This window comes from Saccopteryx leptura, chromosome 6 (assembly GCF_036850995.1).
Source record: "Saccopteryx leptura isolate mSacLep1 chromosome 6, mSacLep1_pri_phased_curated, whole genome shotgun sequence".
NCBI lineage: Eukaryota > Metazoa > Chordata > Mammalia > Chiroptera > Emballonuridae > Saccopteryx > Saccopteryx leptura.
The window spans coordinates 69,503,313-69,529,062 of NC_089508.1; the positions used below are offsets into that span (position 1 = coordinate 69,503,313).

Below are 25,750 nucleotides of genomic sequence, written 5' to 3' on the forward strand. Positions count from 1 at the left end.
TAATCACCTGACCAGGTGGTCAGGCAGTAGATAGAATGTCAACCTGGGATGCTGAGGACCCAGGTTCAAAACCCTGAGTGAGGTCACTGGCTTGAGCACGGGCTCACCAGCTTGAGCATGGGGTTGCCAGCTTGAGTATGAGATCATAGACATGACCCCATGTCACTGGCTTGAGTGAAAAGGTTGCTGGCTTGAAGCCCAAGGTTGTTGGTTTGACCCCGAAGTTCTGGCTTGGATGGAGGCATCCCCCACCCCCATCAAGGCACATATGAGAAAGCAGTCAATGAACAACTAAACTGCCACAACTATGAGTTGATACTTCTCATCTCTCTCCTTTTCTGTCTGTCTCTGTCTCTGTTTTTCTCTCTCTCACTAAAAAAAGAAAATTATAAATAGTCATTACAAATTTCAAATAATGTTATGTATAGAATATTATAACAATTGGAGATGATCTTGTTTAAGTGGGGGGTGAAACTGTTGTGGCACCTTCTACCTGTGTTTACCTCTTAGTGCATTTCTCAGTACTGGCTTTTCTGGAGCTTTGGGAATCATAACTTGAGAAATGCTGAATTGGATTGGGCTACAGTTTCAGCTTGGATAAACTGTTACATCTTAATATGTCTTTGATGTGTCCAGTTAAGTAAAGGGAGGGTAATAGCATAGTAAATAGAAATTAATTTAGGTAGCATTTAACTAATGGTTCTCAATTAGGGGTGATTTTGTGCCCAGGGGACATTCAGCAATATCTAGAGACTTTTTTGATATTATAAAATGAGGGAGAGGGAGATGCTACTGGCATCTAATGAGTAGAGAACAAGGATGCTGCTAAATATCCTATCCTGCTGGCCCTGGCCAGGTAGCTCAGTTGGTTGGAGCATCATTTCATTGAGCCAGGGTTACAGGTTCGATCCCTTGTCAGGGCACAACCAGTGAATGTATGACTTATTGGGACAACAATTCAATGTTTCCCTTTATCCCCTCCCTCTCTTCTCTCTCAAGTCAATCAATAAAAAGAATATATCTTATGCTGCTAAATATCTTACAATGCACAGGACAGTCTCCCATAACAAAGAACTGTCAGGCCCAAAATGTTGGTAGTCCAGAGTTAGAGAAATCATTGGTTGCCTGAATGCCAAATACATAAGCAATTTTTTTTTGTATTTTTTTATTTTTCTGAAGTGAGAATCGGGGAGGCAGAGAGACTGACCCCCACATGCGCTCAACTGGGATCCACCTGGCATGCCCACTAGGGGCCAATGCTCTGCCCATCTGGGGCATTGCTCCATTGCAGCTGGAGCCATTCTAGCACCTGAGGCGGAGGCCATGGAGCCATCCTCAGCACCCAGGCCAACTTTGCTCCAATGGAGCCTTGGCTGTGGGAGGGGAAGAGAGAGAGAGAAAGGAGAGGGGGAAGGGTGGAGAAGCAGATGGGCGCTTCTCTAGTGTGCTCTAGCTGGGAATTGAACCCAGAACTTCCACACGCTAGGTGGACACTCTACCACTTAGCCAACTAGCCAGGGCCAATATGTATGCATTTTTAAGAGTGCTAGTAGCAGTTCACATGGAATTAGTACTTTACCGTTTATAGAGAGGTTTCATGTCTAGGAGATTCTATAACCTCACAACAGCTCTATGAGATATGAATTACAGCAATTCAAAGTGAAATATTTTAAAAATTTAATCATTTGTAATTTCTGTTACCACTAGATGGCACTCTCAGCATGTACTTTTGAGCAAATGTAGATTTTTGTTTATAGACACTGAAGTTTCCTTATAGATGTTATTAAAATATATTTTAATTTGAGTTAAAAAATAATGGTTTGTATCAGGATGTGATAAGCTTCTTTAGAAGTAGTAAAGGAATTTATAATGGAATTTATTACAGTGGGTTTTGGATTGGTTTTCTCAAGATGAAATCAAACTAGATGGCAGTCAGTGCCATACCCATAGTATATTTTAAGTAAGTATTTTTAACATTTATTAAAATGTACTGAATTGACTTATGCTTCTTCATTTGATTATTTGGTATACTGAAACATTTATTGCTAAGCCTTTACATGATTTTGTTTAAATCTAATAATATTTTATATGTGAGGATTTATTATATAAACAATGAAGCAAGTGAATTGAGGGCTCTATCTGGAGCAGTGGTTCCCTTGGTCCATTTTGTTGTCTTAATGCAATTGAGTTCCTCGAAGGGTAAGAATTCTATCATGATGTGTGTGGTTCCCCTCAGATGAGTATCAGAAGTAAAATTGCTACAGTTTGGAATTTTCTTATTTTGTTTTACTAATTGACAAGACCATCAGAGTACTTTTGAATTTGGTCTGACTTGATTGTGTGTATTTTTTAAATTGTTTTTAAATTTTATTAGATCTATTGCTGCCTTTTTATAATAAACATTTTATATTGCTCCTTTTGCTAACTGGAAATGAAAATTATAGTTAATATTACCTATGTGTAAGTCAAAAATATCATTATAATGCCCTAATTTTAATATACAGGAGAAATGGAAAGCAACTTAAAATGAGTATCTCAGTATGTAAATATTTGAGTGAACTCCACTAGATGGCACAGCAGGTAGTCAAATGGTTGCCCCCTATACAGAGAACCATTGTGAATGTGATAGCTGTGAAAATGTGACTGATACAGTGTCATTTATATTGGCGATTCACATATTCAAGTGGCATTGAGATTGGTTACTTGACTTTCCAAAATGGTGAACAATTCTTAGTAAAATGATGAACAAATCAAATAGATTTATAGTATAGTTGCATTTTGGAAAATTTGGGATACATTAATAATAATAAATACATTTCATTTACATATTAAATTCTAGCCTTAGATATAATCAGTGGAATATTTGAAATCTATCCAGGACATGTGGCAATTCTCTGCATTGCTGGACCTCTCTAGTGTCCCTGGTACTTACCCATTAAATAGTAGTAGGGCCTTTACCTGACTCCTCCCTCCATTAGTCCCCAGAATGCCTCCATATACAACATGCCTTGTAGGGGGCATTGCTGATACCATTGAGAACTATTGATTTAAGGTAGTCAGCCCCATTAATCTACTACACAGCTGTATTGCTCATGGAATTTTATTTTATTTTTTAATTCAAAAATTTTTTTATTGATTGATTATAGGGAGAGAGAAGGGAGAGAGAGACAGAAACATTGGTCTGTTCCTGTAAGTTCTCTGGCCGGGGATAGAACTGGTAACCTCCACTTTGGGGCAATGCTCTAACCAACAGAGCTATCTGGCCAGGGTGCTCATGGAATTTTAAAACCACAGTAATTTAAGTGTCCTTAAATATGGTATGTTTTGAATAATTAAGATAGTTACAGAATTATGGGAGAAGTTGATTTCTTTAAATACTTCATTGTTTTGTTGCAATTCTTTTTTGTTTTACTTTACTTATTTTAGAGAGAGAGGAAAGGGGAGAGAGAGACAGACAGACATTGACCTGTTACTATATGTGCTCTGACCATGGATCAAACCCGCAACCTTTGTACTTTTGGGACAAAGCTCTAACCAACCTAGCTATCCAGCCAGGGCATGTTGCAATTCTTTTTTTTTTTTTTTGTATTTTTCTGAAGCTGGAAACGGGGAGAGACAGTCAAGACAGACTCTCATATGCGCCTGACTGGGATCCACCCAGCACGCCCACCAGGGGGTGACGCTCTGCCCACCAGGGGGCGATGCTCTGCCCCTCCGGGCATTGCTCTGTTGCAACCAGAGCCACTCTAGCGCCTGGGGCAGAGACCAAGGAGCCATCCCCAGCCCCTGGGCCATCTTTGCTCCAATGGAGCCTCACTGCGGGAGGGGAAGAGAGAGACAGACGGGAAGGAGAGGGGGAGAGGTGGAGAAGCAGATGGGCGCTTCTCCTGTGTGCCCTGGCCGGGAATCGAACCCGGGACTTCTGCACGCCAGGCTGACGCTCTACCACTGAGCCAACCGGCCAGGGCCTTGTTGCAGTTCTTATAAGCAGATAAATAGGGACCCTGTTCAGTTGGCTGAGTGGTAGAGCATGGGCATGTGGAAGTGCTGGGTTCGATTCCCAGTCAGGGCACACAAAAGACGTATCTGCTTCTTTACCCCTCCCTCTTCTCTCTCTCTCTCTCTCTCTCTTCCCCTCTCTTTTTCTTCTCTCTCTCTCCCCCTACACGCAACCATGGCTCAAAGCAAGTTGGCCCCGGGTGCTGAGGATGGCTCCTGTGGCCTTGCCTCAGGAGCTAAAGTGGCTTGGTTGTTGAGCAGCAGAGCAGTGGCCCAGATGGGCAGAGCATCACCCTTAGGAGGCTTGCCGGGTGGATCCCAGTCAGGGAGCATGCCGGAGTCTGTCTCTGCCTCCCCACCTCTCACTTTAAAAAAAAAAAATAAAAGAAGCAGATAAACAGGTCTGCTGTTTTAAGTCCTCAGTATTGTGCATTTTCATTATTTTTTTCCCTACTTTTCTGTTTTAATTCAGTAGTATATAATTTTCTTAAATGTCAGCATTTCCTTATTTAACAGTTTGTATAATATAATTCCCTTAAAAATCCACTTTTTAAATTAGGAAGATAATACAATAAATAACATTGCAGAAGCTTTGTAAAGTGGAGGCAAAATTACCCATAACCATACCACTCTGTTTTTAATCTTTTTTAGTATTTTGTTCTTTTTGTACATATTTGGACATTCAGAAATTAATTTTGTTCCTTTTTCATTAACATGGCATAACTTTTTAATGTTATTATATAACTTCAAAACCTATTTTAAATTACTGCATCTTATTTTATTAGATTTTACAATTTAGCCATTTTCCTATTTTTAGATTGTTCACATTCTAAAATGATTATATATAGTAGATATATACATTTACATATTTAATTTTATTGATAGGTCTGTTTCAATCTATTTTTATTTTTCTTCAGATCTCAGAAGTGAGGCCATTTCTTGGCTCCGTCGGCTGGGACATTGTTGTGACTTGGAGACTTTAAATTCCTATGTGTTTTGTTTAGATGTCCCTGGTAGATTTGGGAAAGAAGCTTTTAGAAGCGGCTCGAGCAGGTCAAGATGATGAAGTTCGTATTTTGATGGCAAATGGAGCCCCTTTTACTACAGACTGGGTAAAGAATGACTCTGATGTCATAGTGTTTCTTGTCTTCTCAGTTTTGAATTTTTCAGATAAAAATTTAGTCAGTATTATGTTTATAAGTGGTAAAATTTTCTTTGCAAATTTATTTGCAACTTTAAAATTATAGCTATCTTTTAATGGGAATGGTTTGTATGATTTTTTGATATTTGATAACTTTATCCAACTAGTCTGTTCATAAAAGGGTTTTTCTTTTAAACTATGATGTTCAGTAATATAGAATGAATATAAAATGTAGCTACTTGTGGTTTAATTTAAAGATCTTATGTACAGGTACAATTTATAATTCAGAAAATAACAGCTAAAGATTGAGGTTAATGTTTTAGTTGCTTCTACAAAGGAATAAATGTTTGCATTTCAATTAATATCTGTAAAACTACTGCAGACACTATCAAAGGTGAATAAAGGAACGGGATGTTCTTAGTAACTACAGATGCAATTATAAGTAAGATAAAAACTGTAACTATATAATTAAACCATAAATATATAATTCTGGGGTTAAATCAAAAGGGGTAGTTTTCTGAGTCCAGAGGGCTAGGAATCTGGATTAACCCTTCCACTTAAAACTACTAATAATTCCAGATTTTTAATTTTGATTTTGGCTTACTTGTTCTGTGTTCTCTTTTATTTTTCATTAAAAACAAAACAAAAAAGTTTTTATAACAACATTTCAAACGTATCTTAACCACAGCATAGCCTTTACTCAACTTCAAAAATGACCAAATGCATGATGAAGTTTGTTTTCTCTATAACCCCATCACTTTTTTTTTTTACATATTATTTTAAAGCAAATTCCAGGAATCATTTCATTTCAACCATAAGTATTTAAACATTTGTTTTTCAAGATAAAAGTTTTTTGGTGAAAAAAATTTTTTAAATCTTTTTTTTTTTAAGTGAGAGGAGAGGAGATTGTGAGACAGACTCCCACATGCATCCCCCCACCCCCAGCCCCAACCGGTATCCACTGGGCAACCCTGTTTGGGGCTGATGCTCAAATCAACTGAGCTATCCACAGCACCCCAGGCCCACACTGGAACCAGTTGAGCCACTGGCTGAGAGAGGGGAAGAGAGAGAACAGGGAGTAGAGGGGAAGAGAAGCAGATGGTCACTTCTCTTGTGTGCCCTGACTGGGAATCGAATCCTGGAAACCAGGGTAATGCTCTATCCACTGAGCCAGATGGCCAGGGCCTAAAAAAATCTTAAGTGCACTCATGAGTTATAGAGAAAATAGAGATTATCAACCTGAAAAATTAAGTGAAAGCCAGAATTCAAAGAAATTTTACTCTAGAACATTTGCTGAACTCAGTAAATTTGCCTGTTGGTTTTCCTGCCTCACCGGCATAGATTACTGAAGGTAAAGACCTGAGACTGATCATAGAGAGAAGACTCCTAGGAGAGGCTGCCCCCGTAATTCTGGATTCCCAAAGAGATGCACTTTCAGTGCAAGGATAAACCAGAAGTACGCCCTCCCTCCTATCTGCTTCTGTCCTGCTCCTGTTATTAGGGTACTGCAAGGAAAAGGAACTGACTTTAACCAAGGCACCAAATGGAGAGAGAGAAAAAATTTGGAGTCACAAGCCATTTCTTGCAAACATTTGTATCCTGAATTTATAAATATTTGTGCATTCTGCAAAAGCATAAACTGAAAAAGTGAATTTAAAGTGATCTTTGACTAGAGATTACCCTAGGTTCCTGGCAGAAGCAAATGAATATCATTTCTGAAGGAACCTCTCTTCATTCCAGACTTCATATCCACAAATGAAATCCCAAGGTAGATGAACAGTCAAAAATAACTAAACAGACAAGGAAACAAGGCATTCTGAACAGTAACCCACTGAAATAACTGACAATAGAAGCAGACTTAGAAGTACTTTAGGTAAGATTTTACTAGCAAATTGGAAACAGCTGATGAGAAAATTAGTAAACTGAAAATATGAAAAAAAAATCATCCAGAATGCAATATGGAGAAAAATAGGTACAAAATATAAAAGCTATCAGGAGTCATTTGAGGATCATGTGAGAAAGCCCACCATATATCTAATCATAAATCCACAAGGAGAATGAGAATAGGGATGAAACAATTTTAAGACATGATGTCTGAGAGTTTTCCAGAACTGATGAAAGGTGATAGCTCATAGATTGAAATGGCTTATCAAATCTCCAGCAGGATCAATTAAAAAATTCGTATCTGGACACATCATAGTGATATAGTAGTACATCAAAAGAAAAGGATCTTAAGAAGGATTAGTGTCCATAATACATAAGGAATTTCTGTGGCAGTAATAAGATAAGACAAAGAACACTGGGAAAATGATTTGATATGTACTTTACCAAAGAGAAATTTTGAATGACCAGTAAACATGTACATCATGCAATTGGGTAAAATCATGAAATATTGTATATTTACCAAATTAACCAGAAAAGACTAGCAATACCAAGCAGTGGTAAAGAGACGTGTGAATTGGTATATACATTTTGGAGGACAGTTTGGCAGTACCTAGTAATTCAAACATGTGCATACTTGTGATGTTGAACTTCTAAAAGGATTCCCAAGAGAAGCTCTCATTCATGTACTTGAGACATGTACAAGACTGTTTTTAGCAGCAGCATTATTCATAATAACAGAAAAACGGAAACAATTGTGGCTTATCCATTCGGTAGAGTATTACAGAGTAGAGAAAATTAGTTACTACACTTAAATTTACCAATGTGGGTAAATCTCATGAACATACTATTAAGCAAAAGAAGGTAAAACAAACAATATGATTCTGTTTAAACAAAGTTCAAAATAGGCAAAACCAAATTATATTATTTAGGGATAAATAAGTGATTAAATAAAGGAAATAAAGCAATGTTTATTATAAAATACAGAATAGTAATTACCTCGGGGCTGAGGAAGGGGAGTGGAATATGGGAAGATTTTGAATTGCTGGCAATATTTTATTTCTGGACTGTGATGATTGTTTCATAAGTGTTGACCTTATTTTTTTCTTTAAACTACATATAGTATGTATGTATATGTGTGTGTGTGTGTGTATGTGTGTGTGTGTGTGTGTATATATATATATGTATATATATATATATATACATATATATATATTGTATTATCAACCAAAAAGGTAAAGCCTTAAGAAGAAAAAACAAAGTAAACCCTGTATTACACTGAGCAGAATCTATGGTTGCTAAACGGGCAGAGTTACTTCATTAAAGATTAGAATTTATGAGTTCTGTAGAAAGGGCCAGTTATGGAAAAATATGGTAACGTGGAGAAAGGACAAAGAATCTTCTCTGATCTTGTAGAAAGACCTTCCTAAAAAAAATACAAGGCTTTTATTAGTAATAAAATAATTATTTCCAGGGTAAATGATTTTTATTTTTACTGTATACTGAAAGCACATGCCTAGCTTTGTGTTATGACTCTTAGTTGTGTGATTTCAGGCAAATTAGTAACCTATTTGTTCTTTAAGTTCTTTTACTGCCAAATGAGGATAGTAATAGTACCTATATTTTGAGGAGATTAAATGGTAACATATATGAAGATCTTAGAATAATGCTTACCATGTAAAGTGCTTAAATGAAAACCTTAGCTGCTGTTATTACAGTAGTGGTCTTAGCAAATTTCATGTCCCTATCTTAGTTCTTTGGAACATCAATGCCTTGGTAATTAGAGAGTTGTAGGGACTTTCTATGTCTCTGAATGCATGTGATAAAATAATCTTAATTTATACATCTTAATGGTTTTATCTCTGATAATACTCTTCTTCACTCACCTTTAATTAGTCCTTCCCCTGTATATTGTAAATGTTGTGTTATTGTAGCGGCTGGCCCAGTTGGAATTAATTTTAGGGGAACTGGGCTCTATTTTGGTCCTGTCCTGACTGACCTTTGGCAAATACACCTCAATCAGATTTTTCTCTTGTAAAATAGACTGTGAAATCCTTTAAAAATATCACTCAGGTGCTTTAATTAATTTTTTAAGTCCTACAAAACAGTTTAATTTAAAAATATATACTATTACATTTATTTGATATGAATTTCATAGATGAAAAGAAGTTTTGTGTGGTTAATATGAAGAAAAGATTATGGTACTCTCAAGAATTTCTCAAACCTTAATTCTAATTCTTGATGAAATGGATTTTGTGTAGGCTATTTTATCTGATTAAAAATAATGAAGAAAGCAAGGTTGAGTTAAATGAAATAATTGAGTTTCCCTTTTCACTGAGAAGTGTATGGGAATTCTTGAAGACCTCTCTATGAAGGGTATGTCATAAGCATAAATAATTTTGAGTTACTATGTAAACATAATTTTTGCTGTGTAAACAGAAAATATTGAATAGAAGGAAGTAATAGATGTGTATTAAAAATGACTTGTCGATGTGGGCTTTTTCCCTGGTGGTGTAGCTGGGAACTTCTCCACTTCACCTGGCAGCGCAGTACGGGCATTATTCCACCACAGAGGTTCTACTTCGAGCTGGCGTAAGTAGGGATGCCAGAACCAAAGTGGACCGAACGCCACTGCATATGGCAGCTTCTGAGGGCCATGCCAGCATAGTAGAGGTTTTGCTTAAGGTATGTGTTCTCTTTTTTTGTACTTTGCTTTTGTCCACAGGCTTTATGGATTATTAGAGGGAGAAGAAAACTAGTTTTATTGATTTCTACTTCCCCCTCCCCCATGTTATCTCATTTGTTGGGTGTAAGCATATCAAATGAAAATTATCTTAAAGTTTTTCTTTGTGGGGGACAAAACACTTCTAGGTATGTTTTTAGTTAAGTCAAACAGTTGGTTTCTTAGGCCTTGATCTCTGGTGAGAGACTAGAGTTTTGTCTTAAAATGCTAAAATGCTCATGGAAGAGGAATAGTAGGCTTGGATAATTAACAAACAACTAATACAAATGGGGATTTTTCTCTAATCTTATAAATACCAAAGAGAAAACTCTGAAACTGATAATGATAGACTCAGATATTCATGAACCTTTTTATTTAGCCTCTTTTTAAATAAATTTTATTTTATTATTATTATTATTTTTACAGAGACAGAGAGTCAGAGAGAGGGATAGACAGACAGGAACAGAGAGATGAGAAGCATCAATCGTTAATTTTTTGTTGCGCATTGCGACACCTTAGTTGTTCATTGATTGCTTTCTCATATGTGCCTTGACTGTGGGCCTTCAGCAGACCAAGTAACTCGTTGCTTGAGCCAGCAACCTTGGGTCCAAGCTGGTGAGCTTTTGCTCAAACCAGATGAGCCAGCGCTCAAGCTGGTGACTTCAGGGTCTTGAACCTGGGTCCTCGACATCCCAGTCCGACGCTCTATCCACTGCGCCACCACCTGGTCAGGCTATTTAGCCTCTTAATCAGTGATTTTCAACCAGTATCTTACAAGAATTTTTAAAACATGAAGTACCTAACTATTTAGTCAGGGGCACTGACCTCTTTTCCCTTAGATTGTCAAATAAAAAAATGACAACAGCCAACACAACTATAGCCATCGAGTGTGAATAACCTTAAATATATGGGTTATATAATAGAGTTGCATAGTAAGGTTGTGTCTGATTGGTTAATTATAGTTACCAGAAATCCTTATATACAAGTATAGGCACCTGATTTTTTAAAAAGTCACTTTGGAGCAAGCAAAAAGGGTAGGTGATTACTATTATTATAATAATTTTTTTTTAAGTGAGAGGAGGAGCAACAGAGAGACAGACTCCCACATGCACCCCAGCTGGGTTCTACCCGGCAGCCTTTGTCTTGGGCTGATGCTCAAATCAGCCGAGCTATCCTCAGCATCTGAGGCCAATGCTCAGACCAGTTGAGCCATCCTCAGCCCCGGGGCAATGCTGTAACCAACTGAGCCACTGCTTCTCTCCCCTCCACCTCTCCCTTCTCTCTCTCTTCCCCTCCTGCACTGGGGACAGAACCTGGGATGTCCATACACAGGGCTGATGCTCTATCCACTGAGCCAACCAGCCAGGGCCTAGTATTATTTTCTTATGTGAATCAATCAAAATTATACCTATTTTTTGTCAGATCAGCGAAAAAAACTAAACAAACACTTTTTGGTGCATGCAGAATTTTAGTAATTAATTTATGTGTGCCATGAGATGAAAAAGGTTGAAAATCTTTGTCATAGGTCAACCTGTCTAAAAGACATACAGTGTAAGCCACAAATGTGAATCATGTATAATTCTAGATTTTCGGTTTGCTACCTTTAAAAAAGTAAAAAGTAATTTTAATATATTTTATTTAACTCAATATGTACAGAATATCACTGCTACATGAAACCTATATAAAAATTATTGATACTTTACATCCTTATGTTGTTAAGTCTCTGAATTCTGGTGTGTGTATATACACATATAAAATGTGTGTATAGCTATTTGGTCTAGCTGTATTTCAGGTGCTTAGCCACAGGTGTCCAGCAGCTACCAGGTTGAACAGTATATCTCTAGGTGGCTTAATTTAAATTCTCTATACTGCACTGGTTTTGAAAGCAAAGGCTATTTTTGTGTAAATAAGGAAGTAGAATTACAAAGGGTTTGGGAGCAGTGCTCATAGTTTTTTTTTCACTTCCTCTGTTCTAGCCTTTCATACTCATAGCTGGGCTAGTGAAAAAATAACTGCTGCACTCCTAAGAAGTTAGAAGGAAGGCATTTAGGAAAGTCATTGTGATAGAAAATTAAGTGACAGATGCATGGTGATCCTGGAGCATATAGATTATTCAACATACAAAAAAATGGTTGATCATGTTTGTATCAAGTTCTTTAAAGTGTAATGTCTAGTATTTTTATTTTAGGAATTTTTAATATTTCATTCATCGTTTAGAAATCTCTTATTTTGAAATATTTTTGTAGCATGGTGCTGATGTCAATGCAAAGGACATGTTAAAGATGACAGCTTTACATTGGGCCACAGAACACAATCATCAAGAGGTGGTGGAGCTTTTAATCAAATATGGTGCTGACGTACACACGCAAAGTAAATTTTGTAAAACTGCATTTGATATTTCAGTAGACAATGGAAATGAAGATTTAGCAGAGATATTACAGGTAACTTTTGGCTTTTAATTTAAGAAAGTAACAAAAAGTTCTGTCTTGTGGATGATTTAAACTATAACTTGTAGCCTTTCATTCTGGACTTAGTTATTTTGAACAGGCCTTTTCTTCTTTTACTTTCTTTTTGTTTATTATTGTTAATTTTCCTGATTTTAAGACTATAGTAACCTCAGAAGATTAGCTAAGCCTATTAGGTTCCTGAATTTTTTTTAGACATTTTACTCTATTAATTGTTTTTGTTGCATTCCATATGGTTTGGATATCATACGGTGTTTCAAAGTCTGTTATACTGTCACTAAACAACTGTCATAATCCCCTCTGAGTGAGTGAGAGAGTCTTTATTATTCTGATTGGTTTCTTTTATTTCTCACCATTCTCAGAAAAATCTTTTTGTGAGCATTGTATTTACGGCTTTTGGGCAAGTTCTTCTAATAACCAACATTCTCTTTTCTTTAGCCAGACAACATTGATGTAAATTATCTTCTTTACTTAAGACTGCCTCTTCTTGCACATCTTTTTGTTATCCTTCCCAATAAAACTCTTTTCTGAGACCATCTGCTTACTTCAGCTGGTTACTTAAAAATGATTTTTGCCAGTCTTCTTCCAACTCTTTACTCCTAGGAATGCAGTTTGGGGTTAGGGTTAAAGATGCAGAACAATTAATTGGGAAGGACATGCTTTAGATATGTAGCATTACAGATTACTGGCTATAGTAGAGGAAATAATTTGATTTAAATAATGTAATTTCTGTAGTCACAGGGCAGCAGCTGTGTTCTTGAAACCTTTCAGATACCCATGTCTCCTTTCATGGGTTTTGCTGCTTTACTAATGGGAATTTAGGATATAAATTGATACTTTGGTTTGCCACTGTATTCTCAGTAGACCATAGAGAAAAGATACCCATTTTTATGATCTTAAATTACAGATTTTTTTTATATTTGTGTTTTGTACTACATTAAGAACCTGTGCTATATGTTCTGGTTATAATTCTGAAAACACTGGTGATTTCTCCCCCAGATTGCTATGCAGAACCAAATCAACACAAACCCAGAGAGTCCTGACACTGTGACGATACATGCTGCAACCCCGCAGTTTATCATTGGACCTGGAGGGGTGGTGAACCTAACAGGTCTGGTATCTTCAGAAAATTCATCCAAGGCAACAGGTATTGAGATGCATATAGGATAGCTGTTGGGATTTTAAGCTGTAGTAGGTATTCATCCTTTTGAGAAAAGACAGTTGGAGAATGAGGGTAAGAATATTTCAGCTATCTTGTTTTTTTTTGGTATAATTGGCAAAAAAACAAATTTTTATGAGAAAATAAAGAAAGGTGATATTACAAAAAAGATAATGCAACATTATCTTCTAAAAACTAATGCTATCCAAGCTTGTTTTTCACAAAACTAATATTATACAGACTTCATATATGAGTCAGATAAAGTAAAACAGAGTATCAGTTAAGATCCCTAAAAATTCAAATCTGTTTTCTCTTTTCTCATAGATGAAACGGGTGTGTCTGCTGTTCAGTTTGGAAACTCCTCCACATCAGTATTAGCTACATTAGCTGCCTTAGCCGAAGCATCTGCCCCCTTGTCCAATTCTTCAGAAACTCCAGGTTAGAAAAACAAGTCAAATGTGTACATTAAAAGTTGATGATTCAAATATTGACAAAGGCCAGGAAGGTAACACAGAAGGTCAAAGTGGGCATGTGGAGATCATGGCCTCTGAAGAGCGTGGGCCAGGCAGGGAGGCAGCAGCGACTGGGACCCGCTGACTCTGCTGTGTGCTCAGTGCTGCCAGAGTCTGTCTTTGCATGGGATTGTAAAAGGATAGTAAATCTTGCTAATTAATTAAAGTTTAATTAAAATTAAAAAACAAACTCGTGTAGTTCACAGAAAACATGTCTGTGTACCCAATTTCGACTTTGTTTTACTGACTTTTTGTATAGATAAATATATGTGAATTTGTTGTCTTTCATAACTTTCTATTTTTGTCAGTTCTGTTAGAACAACAAAAAATCTTTAACGACTGACAGAACTAGGAAATAGTATACCAAGACCACTATTTAGGGATGACAAACAGTATTAATACTCGGTTTAGATCAAGTTTACCTTTATATTTATACTTAACCGATATAGTTCTTGCTATATATACTTATTGTGTAAGCAAAATATATTTTTAATTAGGAAATTGAAAAATCTCCAAAATTATTATTCTTACTGTAATTTAAACCATTATATTTGGACTAGTGCTTATAAAATTAGAAATAATTTGATCTCATACATTATTTGAATTAGTTTTTTTTTTTAAGTGTGATCAATAATAATAGCAACAACAATAATTCATCGAATGCTGACTTTGTGAGCTATGCTCTATGGTAAATTTTTTACTTATGATCTCATTTAATCTTCACCAAAAAGTTTGAAGGTAGATATTATTGGATTTGATTCTTTAAAGTGCTATTGATCAAAAGATACGGTTTTTCAAGGCAGAGAAAACCTACCTATCTCTTTTGTTTCTTTGTCTTTCTCTCACTCTCTTTTTCTACAAACTTGGGATAATAAATTTTTATCCATTCACCAGCTTCTCTAGCATCATGATTATTGCTTGAGTCTAAGCCTTTCAGATTTGAGAGACTTAAGATTTTTCTGAATTGCATTTGGCTGTTAGCAATTACAGTACAGGCATCATCACATTGACATGCTGCTTTTATAACCTACGCCTATATATATATATATTTTTTTTGTATTTTTCTGAAGCTGGAAATGGGGAGAGACAGTCAGACTCCCGCATGCCCCCGACTGGGATCCACCCGGCACGCCCACCAGGGGGCGACGCTCTGCCCATCCGGGGCGTTGCTCTGCCGCGACCAGAGCCACTCTAGCGCCTGGGGCAGAGGCCAAGGAGCCATCCCCAGCGCCCGGGCCATCTTTGCTCCAATGGAGCCTTGGCTGCGGGAGGGGAAGAGAGAGACAGAGAGGAAGGAGGGGGGGGTGGAGAAGCAAATGGGTGCTTCTTCTATGTGCCCTGGCCGGGAATCGAACCCGGGTCTCCCGCACGCCAGGCTGACGCTCTACTGCTGAGCCAACCGGCCAGGGCTTAGATTTCTTTTCTTTAGCACCTTTGTAATTACTTAAGCATATCAAAGAAGATTAATTTTGTTGGTGGTTTCTATTTGGTTAAACTTGTAAATTTTCTAATAAGAAAAAGATGTGAAAATTTTTCTAATAAGAAAAAGGTTAGAAAAAACTTTTTTCCTTTTTTTTCTTCTTTTTTTCCAAGTGAGAAGAGGGGAGATAGAGAGACGGACTCCCACATGTTCCCTGACTGGGATCTACCTGCAACCCCCGTCCGGGGCCAATGCTCGCAACCGAGCTGTTATTAGCACCTGAGGCAGAGGCTCCACAGAGCTATCCTCAGTGCCTGGGCCAGTGTGCTCGAACCAATCAAGTCATGGCTGTGGGAGTGGAAGAGAGAGAGAGAAAGAGAGAAAAAGAAGGGGGAAGGGTGGAGAAGCAAATGGGCGCTTCTCCTGTGTGCCCTGACTGGGATCGAACCCAGGACATTCACATGCTGGGGCAATGCTCTACCATTGAGCCAATCCAGGACTGAAAAAATTTTTAGGTTATGGCAATTCCTATGAGATTGTATATTTAACAGATGCCGATCAGTGAGCATTGATAAATTTGTGGTTTAAAGAAAATTAGCATTACCTTTGTTTATTAAAAAAAATGAAATTGTTTCAGAGTAATAAATGTAGTTACCTACTTAAACTAAGGTAATATGTGCTTTTTTAGTTACTGCTAAGTTAAGTAGTTATTTACTATATTGCTAGATGCTCCATCATTAAGCTTGATAGTTTTAGGAATTATATATATACTTTTTATTTTTTACTGATATTTTATCTTCTTTCACCATGTTAGTTATCTAATTTACAATCTAGTTTGGGTACTTACTCTCTTTAGTATTTTAATTCTTTTGTTTATTTGATAAATTTTTTATTGATTTTTGAGGGAAAGAGAGAGAGAAAGAGAGAAACATCGATTTGTTGTTCCACTCATTCATGTACTCATTGGTTGATTCTTGTATGTGCCCTTGATTGGGGATTAAATCCGCACCTTTGGTGTGTTGGTTGATGCTCTAACTGACTGAGCTACCCAGCCAGGGCCTCTTTAGCTTTATTTGATTTCTTGCAGTAGGTACCTTGCGAGTTAAGAGATTTAGCATCTAAAAATGATGTATAAGTTCTATGGATTTAGGTACAATTGAACATTTCTTTTGACTGGCAAGATTGCAGAGGTTCTGTTAAAGTATACTTTTTTTCCCCTCTTTTGCTCTTACTTCACTAATTTTTGGAAAAAGCAAGTATATTCCTGGAACATGCATATTTGAAGTGTTCTCAGAGTATATTTTCCTGTGTGTGAAACTAAAGGGATTAAACATGTGATTGCTGATTTCTTTATTTTAGGCCAGCCTATTTTTTAAGGTACCTGAGGATATATTCTATGCTAAGTTCAACTCCTGCCATGCTCAGAAACACAATTTTGAGCTACTGGTGATTCACTGCTTGTTAATGCCATTTCTTACTATATCTCTTCCAGAGCTCTCAAAACTTTCAAAATCCTACAGGTACTATACATCAGGGAGGTTTTTGTTTCCTTACAAGGTTTTAAGCTTTGAACTTAGATGTCTTAACTTCAGAAGTAGAATGGTTAGGCAGCTCCTTTGGAGTCAGCTCTTAGCTGCTGTTTTTCCAAAAGATTGTCAACAAATTTAAAGCTTAACATATTCCAACCTAGGAATGTAGGAAGGAGACTAAAGCCAGAGAAAAGGAGAGTTACTATTAGTAGGAACCTATAATCTTGGTAGAGAAATGAGAAATAAACATGTGAAAAGCCAAAGAGTAGGTTAAAATGTTTAGAAATTGTTATATCAGAGATTGTAAATAAATTATTTAGACAGTTGTTGTTATTCAAAGGAAAGAGATGACTTTTAGCTGGTGTTGAGGGCACAGGGTGAGTGGATTGGGTGGGGCCTTATGAAAATGGACGGTATTTAGGGATTTAGATAGATGGGAACTTGTTCCAACTATTCCATATTTGAAGTTTTTCCAAAATGAACATACAGAAAAGTAAAAGTTTTCTGTTGGGTTTCACAGCTGTCTTCTTCCTCAGGAGGAAAACCATCAGCATGTAATACACTGTTAATAAGCAGAGGCAAGCCTATCTTTTTTACCAAAGCTGACAGGCCACTCTGTTACAGGTATTTCCTATTTGAAAAATAAAAATTCCAGGAAACTCACACTCACTTTTTTTTTCCTTCCTTAAAACAAATGAAAAATGTACAGATACTAAAAATTTATGGAAGGGAAAAATCAGGTACTGTGTTGAAGGAGTAACTCAAAACTGTTCTTGTGCTAAAGACTCCATTTATTGGTTTATTAACAGGTATTCATTTACAGTAAGAAAAGTATTAGTCATTTATTGAATAGTTTTTTTGTTGACCATCTCTTATGTTCTACATAGTCTGGTAGGTGCTAGAGAGAAAATGACAGATACAGTCTTAACCTTTTAGGAACTTGTAATCTTTTAGAAGAGCAAAATATTAAATAGTTTAGTTTACACATTTTTGTGGGTTTGTTTACTTCTTTTTTGTAGTTGAACATACTTCTAAAAAATGAGTGGGTCAAAGAAGAAATAAAAGCAGAGATAAAAAAATACAGACAAACAAAAATAACAATACGACATATCAGAGTCTCTGGGATGCAGCAAAAGCAGTAATAAGAGGGAAGTTCATATCACTTCAGGCCTATATTAACAAACAAGAGCAAGCCCAAGTAAACCGATTTACTTTACATCTTAAGGAACTAGAAAAAGAAGAACAAAGACAACCCAAAACCAGCAGGAGAAAGGAAATAATAAAAATCAGAGCAGAAATAAGCAAAATAGAGAACCGAAAAACTATAGAAAAAATTAATAAAACAAGGAGCTGGTTCTTTGAAAAGATCAACAAAATTGACAAACCCTTGGCAAGACTCACCAAGGAAAAAAGAGAAAGGACTCATATAAACAAAATCCAAAATGAAATAGGAGAAATCACCACAGATAGCATAGATATACAAAGAATTATTGTAGAATACTATGAGAAACTATATGCCACCATATTTAACAATCTAGAAGAAATGGATAAATTCCTAGAACAATACAATCTTCCTAGACTGAGTCATGAAGAAGCAGAAAGCCTAAACAGACCCATAAGCAGGGAAGAAATAGAAACAACTATCAAAAACCTCCCTCCAGGGCCAGACAGCTATACTAGTGAATTCTATCAAACATTCAAAGAAGACTTGGTTCCTATTCTACTTAGTCTTCCAAAAAATTGAAGAAGAAGCAATACTGCTAAACACATTTTATGAGGCCAACATAACCCTCATACCAAAACCTGGCAAGGATGGCACACAAAAAAGAAAACTACAGACCACTATCTCTAATGAGTACAGATGCTAAAATACTAAACAAAATACTAGCAAATCGAATACAACACCACATTAAAAAAATAATTCATCATGATCAAGTGGATTCATCCCAGAATCACAAGGATGGTTCAACATATGTAAAACGGTTAATGTAATACACCATAACAAAACAAAGAACAAAAACCACATGATCTTATCAATAGATGCAGAAAAGGCATTCGATAAAATACAACATCATTTTATGTTTAAAACACTCAACAAAATGGGTATAGAAGGAAAATATCTCAACATAATAAAGGCCATTTATGATAAACCATCAGCAAACATATTAAATGGCATAAAACTGAGGACTTTTCCCCTAAAATCAGGAATAAGACAAGGTTGTCCACTCTTATTCAGTGTAGTGCTGGAAGTTCTAGCCAGAGCAATCAGACAAGAGAAAGAAATAAAATTCATTCATATTGGGAAAGAAGAAGTAAAGGTTTCACTTTTTGCAAATGATATGATCCTATACATTGAAAACCCCAAAGACTCCACAAAAAGACTACTAGAAACAATAAACCAATACAGTAAGGTCGCAGGATACAAAATTAGTATACAAAAGTTCATTGCCTTCCTATATGCCAACAATGAAACATCAGAAAATGAACTAAAAAAAAATAACCACCTTCATGGTTGCAACAACAACAACAAAAATACCTAGGAATAAACATAACAAAGAATGTAAAGGACCTATATAACAAACTACAAAACACTGTTAAGGGAAATCGAAAAAGATATAATGAAATGGAAAAATATTCCTTGTTCTTGGATAGGAAGAATAAATATAGTCAAAATGACTGTATTACCCAAAAGCAATACACAAATTTAATGCAATCCCCATCAAAATTCCAATGTCATTTTTTAAAGAAATGGAACAAAAAATCATCAGGTTTATATGGAACTATAAAAAAACCCCGAATAGCCAAAGCAATCCTAAGGAAAAAGAACGAAGCTGGGGTTATTACAATACCTGACTTCAAATTATATTATAGAGCCACGATAATCAAAACAGCATGGTATTGGCAGAAAAATAGACAGTCAGACCAATGGAACAGAATAGAAAGCCCAGAAATAAAACCACATGTAGATGGTCAAATAATTTTTGATAAAGGGGCCAACCACACACAATGGAAAAAAGAAAGCTTCTTCAACAAATGGTGCTGGGAAAACTGGAAAGCCACATGCAAACGAATGAAACTCGACTACAGTTTGTCCCCTTGTACTAAAATTAATTCAAAATGGATTAAAGACCTAAATATAAGACCTGAAACAGTAAGTCACATAGAAGAGAACATAGATACTAAACTCATGGACCTTGGTTACAAAGAGCACTTTATGAATTTGACTCCAAAGGCAAGGGAAGTGAAGGCAAAGATAAATGAATGGGACCACATCAGACTAAGAAGTTTTTGCACAGCAAGAGAAACTGACAACAAAATAAACAGACAGCCAACTAAATGGGAGTTGATATTTTCAAACAACAGCTCAGATAAGGGCCTAATATCCAAAATATACAAAGAACTCATAAAACTCAACAACAAACAAGCAAACAATCCAATAAAAAAATAGGAAGAGGACATGAACAGACACTTCTCCCAGGAAGAATTACAAATGGCCAACAGATATATGAAAAGATGCCGATCTTCATTAGCTATTAGAGAAATGCAAATCAAAACTATAATAAGATACCACCTCACACCTGTTGGATTAGCTATTATCAACAAGACATAATAAGTGTTGGAGAGGCTGTGGAGAAAAAGCAACCCTCATCCACTGTTGGTGGGAAAGTAAAGTAGTACAACCATTATGTAAGAAAGTATGGTGGTTCCTCAAAAAATTAAAAATAGAACTACCATATGACTCAGCAATTCCTCTACTGGGTATATACTCCCAAAACTCAAACACACTGGTACGTAAAGACACATGCAGCCCCATGTTCATTGCAGCATTGTTCACAGTGGCCAAGACATGGAAACAACCAAAAAGCCCTTCAATAGATGATTGGATAAAGAAGATGTGGTACAGAGATACTATGGAATACTACTCAGCCATAAGAAATGATGACGTTGGATCATTTACGACAACCTGGATGGACCTTGATAACATTATACTGAATGAAATATGTAAATCAGAAAAAACTAAGAACAATATGATTTCATACATAGGTGGGACATAAAAATGAGACTCAGGGACATGGACAAGAGTGTGGTGGTTACGTGAGGGGGGGGGGGGAGAAAAGAGAGGGAGGGGAAGGGCACAAAGAAAACCAGATAGAAGGTGACAGAAGACAATTTGACTTTGGGTGATGGGTATGCAACATTATCAAATGTCAAAATAACCTGGAGATGTTTTCTCTAAACCTATGTACCTTGATTGATCAATGTCACCCCATAAAATTAAAAAAAAATATATTAAATAGTTATTTATCCAGATAATTTTGACTAGTGTTACATATAAAGAACACAGGGTTTTAACCTAGTCTGGTGGATCAGAGAATCTTCCCAGAGGAAGAGAAATTTAAACTAAAAATTAGATCAGAATTAGTGGAGCAGAATTGGGGGAAAACATTTTAGGAAGAGGGACACATGAAGCTTTTGTGGCAGGAAAGAGCTTGTCCTTTCAGGGGACTAAGAGGCCACAGAGGCTGAGCCCAGTGAGTGGGAGAGTAATTCACTTTGGTTAAGATTATTCAGTATAGCCTGACCAGGCGGTGGCGCAGTGGATAGGGCGTCGGACTGGGATGTGGAGGACCAGGTTTGAAGACCCTGAGGTCAGCAGCTTGAGCGCGGGCTCATCTGTTTTGAGCAAGGCTCACCAGCTTGAGCCCAAGGTCACAAAAAAAAAAAAAAAAGAAAGAAAGAAAGAAAAAGATTATCCAGTGTAGGACTTTAAAATGATTACTTTGGCAGGCTCTGGAAGGAAATTTAGTTTGGAGTCTAATGCAGTCAGCCAGGGAAGAGATAATGGTAGCATGAATTAGGATTTGGCAAAGAGATAATGAGAAATGAATAGATTTGTAAATCATTTGGAATATAGAATCAGAAGTTATAATTGGTTAAATAAGGGCTATATATCTGTAGTGTAGTTTGTCTGGTCCTTTTAAAATAAACTCATAAACTTTTTTATGGTTCTAGTAGTCCTCTATTGATTTAGCTTTGCTTAGCCTTATTCTTCCCTTGTGGCCTAGCTATATAATTATCTTGATTAAAGACATCTATGACCACCCTTAACTAATTGTTAATAAGGTAGTTTTTCCAAAGGTGTAGCGTATCTGATGGCTCTTTCCTTCCTTTCTCCTAATAGAGAAATTTGAATCAGGTCCCCTTTACATATAGTTCTTTTGTTTGTTCCTAAAATGGAGCAGTAAACGTGTTTTGGCTTTATGGAATAAGTTTTATAAGATTGTTTTGTTTTGCTATTTTGTTTTCAGTTTCAACTGTAGGCATAATATTTTAAAATGTTATTTTTACTTCAATGAACATAGTTTATTGTTGAAATAGTTATAGAATTTTCAATCTTTTAGAATACCTTAAAGACAGTTTTTTCCTGTCTTATTTGAATATTATATATGTATTGATTAATACTCTTTAAAAATTTTAGGCTTTCTGTTTATTCTCATGTTTCAGCATTTCACTATTGGGTATTAGGGTTTCTTGGGGGTACTTTGTTTTCCCATGTAATTATGTGTCTAATAATTTTTTCTTAAATTTCTTATCATAGCACAACTTTAAAAGAAAGCTTTTTAGATGAAAGGCAAGAACTATATTATTTTAATGACAGTCATTGCAAATAGCGCAAAGATGAAAGTTCTTGCATTGTGCCTTGATTGTGTGTGATCTCAGAAATTTTTTGCATATTATTATGCTTTAAAATATTCAGCCAGAGTGAACATTTATTTTTTATATGGATATTTTAAAAAAAAAAAATCAAAGCAATAGTTCATGTGTTTGAAAACCTTAGTAGTTAGTTGTTTTATTGAATTTATTACTATTTTCTGCCCTATATGTCATTTGATAATTCTCTTCCTGAAATTTTCTTAAGTGCTTGGTGATAAAGCTTAATTATGGTTTAAGACAAACAAAAATAAGAGAACTCAAAACATCAAGGTTGTTTGCATTTTGAGTATTATCTTCTGCAGTTTGTGTTGTGTCCTTGATTATGGAATAAAACAGTCACAGAGTTGCAGCCAGGTCTGTTGCTGTGAGTGCATCCTTGGAAACTAGGGTCCCAATACTTACCTTCCCTTAAAAAAAAAAAAGTAGTTTATATATATATTTAGGGCATCTCTGTTTCTTCAGTAAGTCCTGTGGTCATTGATATCCATGATGTTTTGCTGGGAGTTGGTAGCAACTTAGTATGGTTCAGAGCAACTGAGTATCTGAATAGTAGCACTTGTGGAGAGAATGTTTTTTTAAATTATACTCTTGGTAAAGAGTTGCCTCAGATAACATGTTTGAAAAAATGTATCATTTAGAAATAGTTTGTATGTCATTTCTTTTTTCAGAATTAGTTATATTAAAACATTTTTTATGTGGACATTTTTCCAACCCATAGGAAAATTAGATGAACTTTTTATACCTTTCGCCTGTATTCACCAATGGTTAACATCTTGCTACAACTGCATGTTCTCCCTCTCTCTCTCTCTCTCTCTCTCTCTCTCTCTCTCTCTCTCTCTCTCACACACACACACACACACACACACACACACACACACACACACACACTGATATTGCCGAATTATCTGAAAGGCTGCAGACCTCATGACACTTGATCCTTTAATCCAGGGGTCCCCAAACTTTTTACACAGGGGGCCAGTTCACTGTCCCTCAGACCATTGGAGGGCTGGACTATAAAAAAAACTATGAACAAATCCCTTTGCACACTGCACATATCTTATTTTAAAGTAAAAAAAACAAAACGGGAACAAATACAATATTTAAAATAAAGAACAAGTAAATTTAAATCAACAAACTGACCAATATTTCAATGGGAACTATGCTCCTCTCACTGACCACCAATGAAAGAGGTGCCCCTTCCAGAAGTGCGGTGGGGGCCGGATAAATGGCCTCAGGGGGCCTCATGCGGCCTGCGGGCCGTAGTTTGGGGACCCCTGCTTTAATACATACTTCAGCATGCATCTCTCATGAATAAGGACAGCCTTTTACATATTCACATTTCCATTATATTTCCTAAATGCATCAATATTAATTTAGTAACATTATTGACATATGGTCATAATTCAAGTTTCCCTAATTATGCCTTTTAAACTCTGTTTTTCATCCAGGATCCAGTCAAAGTTATTGGGTCTCTTTAGTCTCTTCCAATCTAGGACACTCCTCCTGCCTCCAGTGTTCTTTATGCATCGAAATCTTTGTAGAGTCTAAGCCGGTTGTCTGCAGGATCACCCACATTTTAGATTCATTTGTTTCTTAATAACTAGATCTGGCCGTGATTGTAGTGGTTAAAAAAAAAAAAAGAAAAAGAAAAACACTAGATCCAAGACAGACCTTTCCAGGAAGAACACGGTGATATTTTGTAACCTCCTATTGTGTCACATGAGGAGGTATGCAGTGTCAGGCTATTGGTGATGCTGGGGTGGTGAGAGCGGTGACGCCAGGTCTTTATAGGCACATTTCCCCCTTTCTGACCAATACTAATCTTTGGGGTGACTCCTTGAGAACATTTAAGTATCTTGTTTCCTTAAAGCATTTCAATGATGGATTTACATCCTTTCAGATGTTAAATGATAAGTTTGAGGGGTTACAATGATAATTTTTCTTATTTTGTTAATTAGATGTCATCCTATCAAGATGATCTTTCCTCTTTTCCCCTTTCTCTCCTATTTCATTACATATTATCTTAGATAAATGGATTTTCAAAAATTCAGTGAGTTATAATTAATTACTGTCATTCCTTTTGATGCTATTTTATTGAAGTATAACATATACAGAAGATTGCATAGATCTAAGCATACAGTGTAATGAATTATCACAAAATGGTCATCACAAACTGAATGTATAATCATTATTCAGTTCATAAATGGAAAGGGCCAGTATGTATTTTGTGTCTGATTTACATCCCTCAGCATGGGTTTTTTAGATCAGATTTATTCATATTTTGCAATTAGTCACTAAAAATTGCTGTATGGTACATGTATGAATGTACCACAGTTTATTCATTCTACTTTTGATGGATATCTGATTTGTTTCAAGTTTTTTACTATTTATTTATATTATTTATGTATGTATGTATGTATGTATTGGGCATGCGCCCCAACTGGGATCTACCCTGCAAACCGCCTCCCAGGCAATGCCCATCTGGGGCTGCTGCTCTGTTGCTCAGCAACTAAGCTATTTTAGCATCTGAAGCAAGGCAATGGAGCCATCCCTCAGTGCCTGGTGCCAACTGCAGGAGGGGAAGGGGGAGAGAGACATAGAGAGAGAGAGAGAGAGAGAGCGACAGAAGGGGAAGGGTGGAGAAGCAGATAGTAGCTTCTCCTGATCAGAAATTGAACCTGGGACTTTCACACGCTGAGCTAACCCTTGACCACTGAGCCGCTGGCCAGGGCCAATTTTTGATTATTTAAAGTGAAGCCACAATGAATTCTCCTGTGTTTGTCTTTTGGAATCAGTAGTTGGTCATAGAATTGCCTATAGGAAAAGATTTTGGCAGTATTGTGATTTCTTCACCCAAACAAATTCAGAGGTACTGTTTTCAGATACTAGAATCCTTTCTCAGCCTCTTGTAAAATAGGTATTAAGAGCATAGTTTTGGATATTACTGATGTAAATGTTATTATATAATATAGTATAATAATACTATAACATTAAAATATGTTATACTTAATATGTTGATTAAATATATTATTCACATGATACCAAATTGGCATGCCACTTATTATCAAGGGAACCCCAGCTCACATAATACAAATAGGGAATACTGTTTATTCTGGCTATTTTAAAAATACAAATTTTTATGTTTCATTGGATTTGGAAATATTTTATCAACTCATATGTAAATGGAGTATAGTCACATATAAAATT

The 25,750-nt window shown here is 36.3% G+C and overlaps 1 protein-coding gene across 7 annotated transcripts in view; it reads left to right on the forward strand.

Moving 5' to 3' along the window:
- GABPB1 (GA binding protein transcription factor subunit beta 1) overlaps positions 1 to 25,750 on the forward strand; it is a 58,059-nt gene that overhangs the window by 20,645 nt on the left and 11,664 nt on the right. For 5 of the 7 annotated variants that reach the window (XM_066388412.1, XM_066388409.1, XM_066388405.1 and 2 more), the window contains exons 2-6: positions 5,004 to 5,111; positions 9,539 to 9,706; positions 11,990 to 12,184; positions 13,208 to 13,355; positions 13,692 to 13,805. In XM_066388412.1, coding sequence (XP_066244509.1) covers positions 5,004 to 5,111; positions 9,539 to 9,706; positions 11,990 to 12,184; positions 13,208 to 13,355; positions 13,692 to 13,805 — 733 coding nt within the window. The remainder of the gene's footprint in view (positions 1 to 5,003; positions 5,112 to 9,538; positions 9,707 to 11,989; positions 12,185 to 13,207; positions 13,356 to 13,691; positions 13,806 to 25,750) is intronic. The other 2 variants (XM_066388411.1, XM_066388410.1) reach the window with 1 other exon arrangement.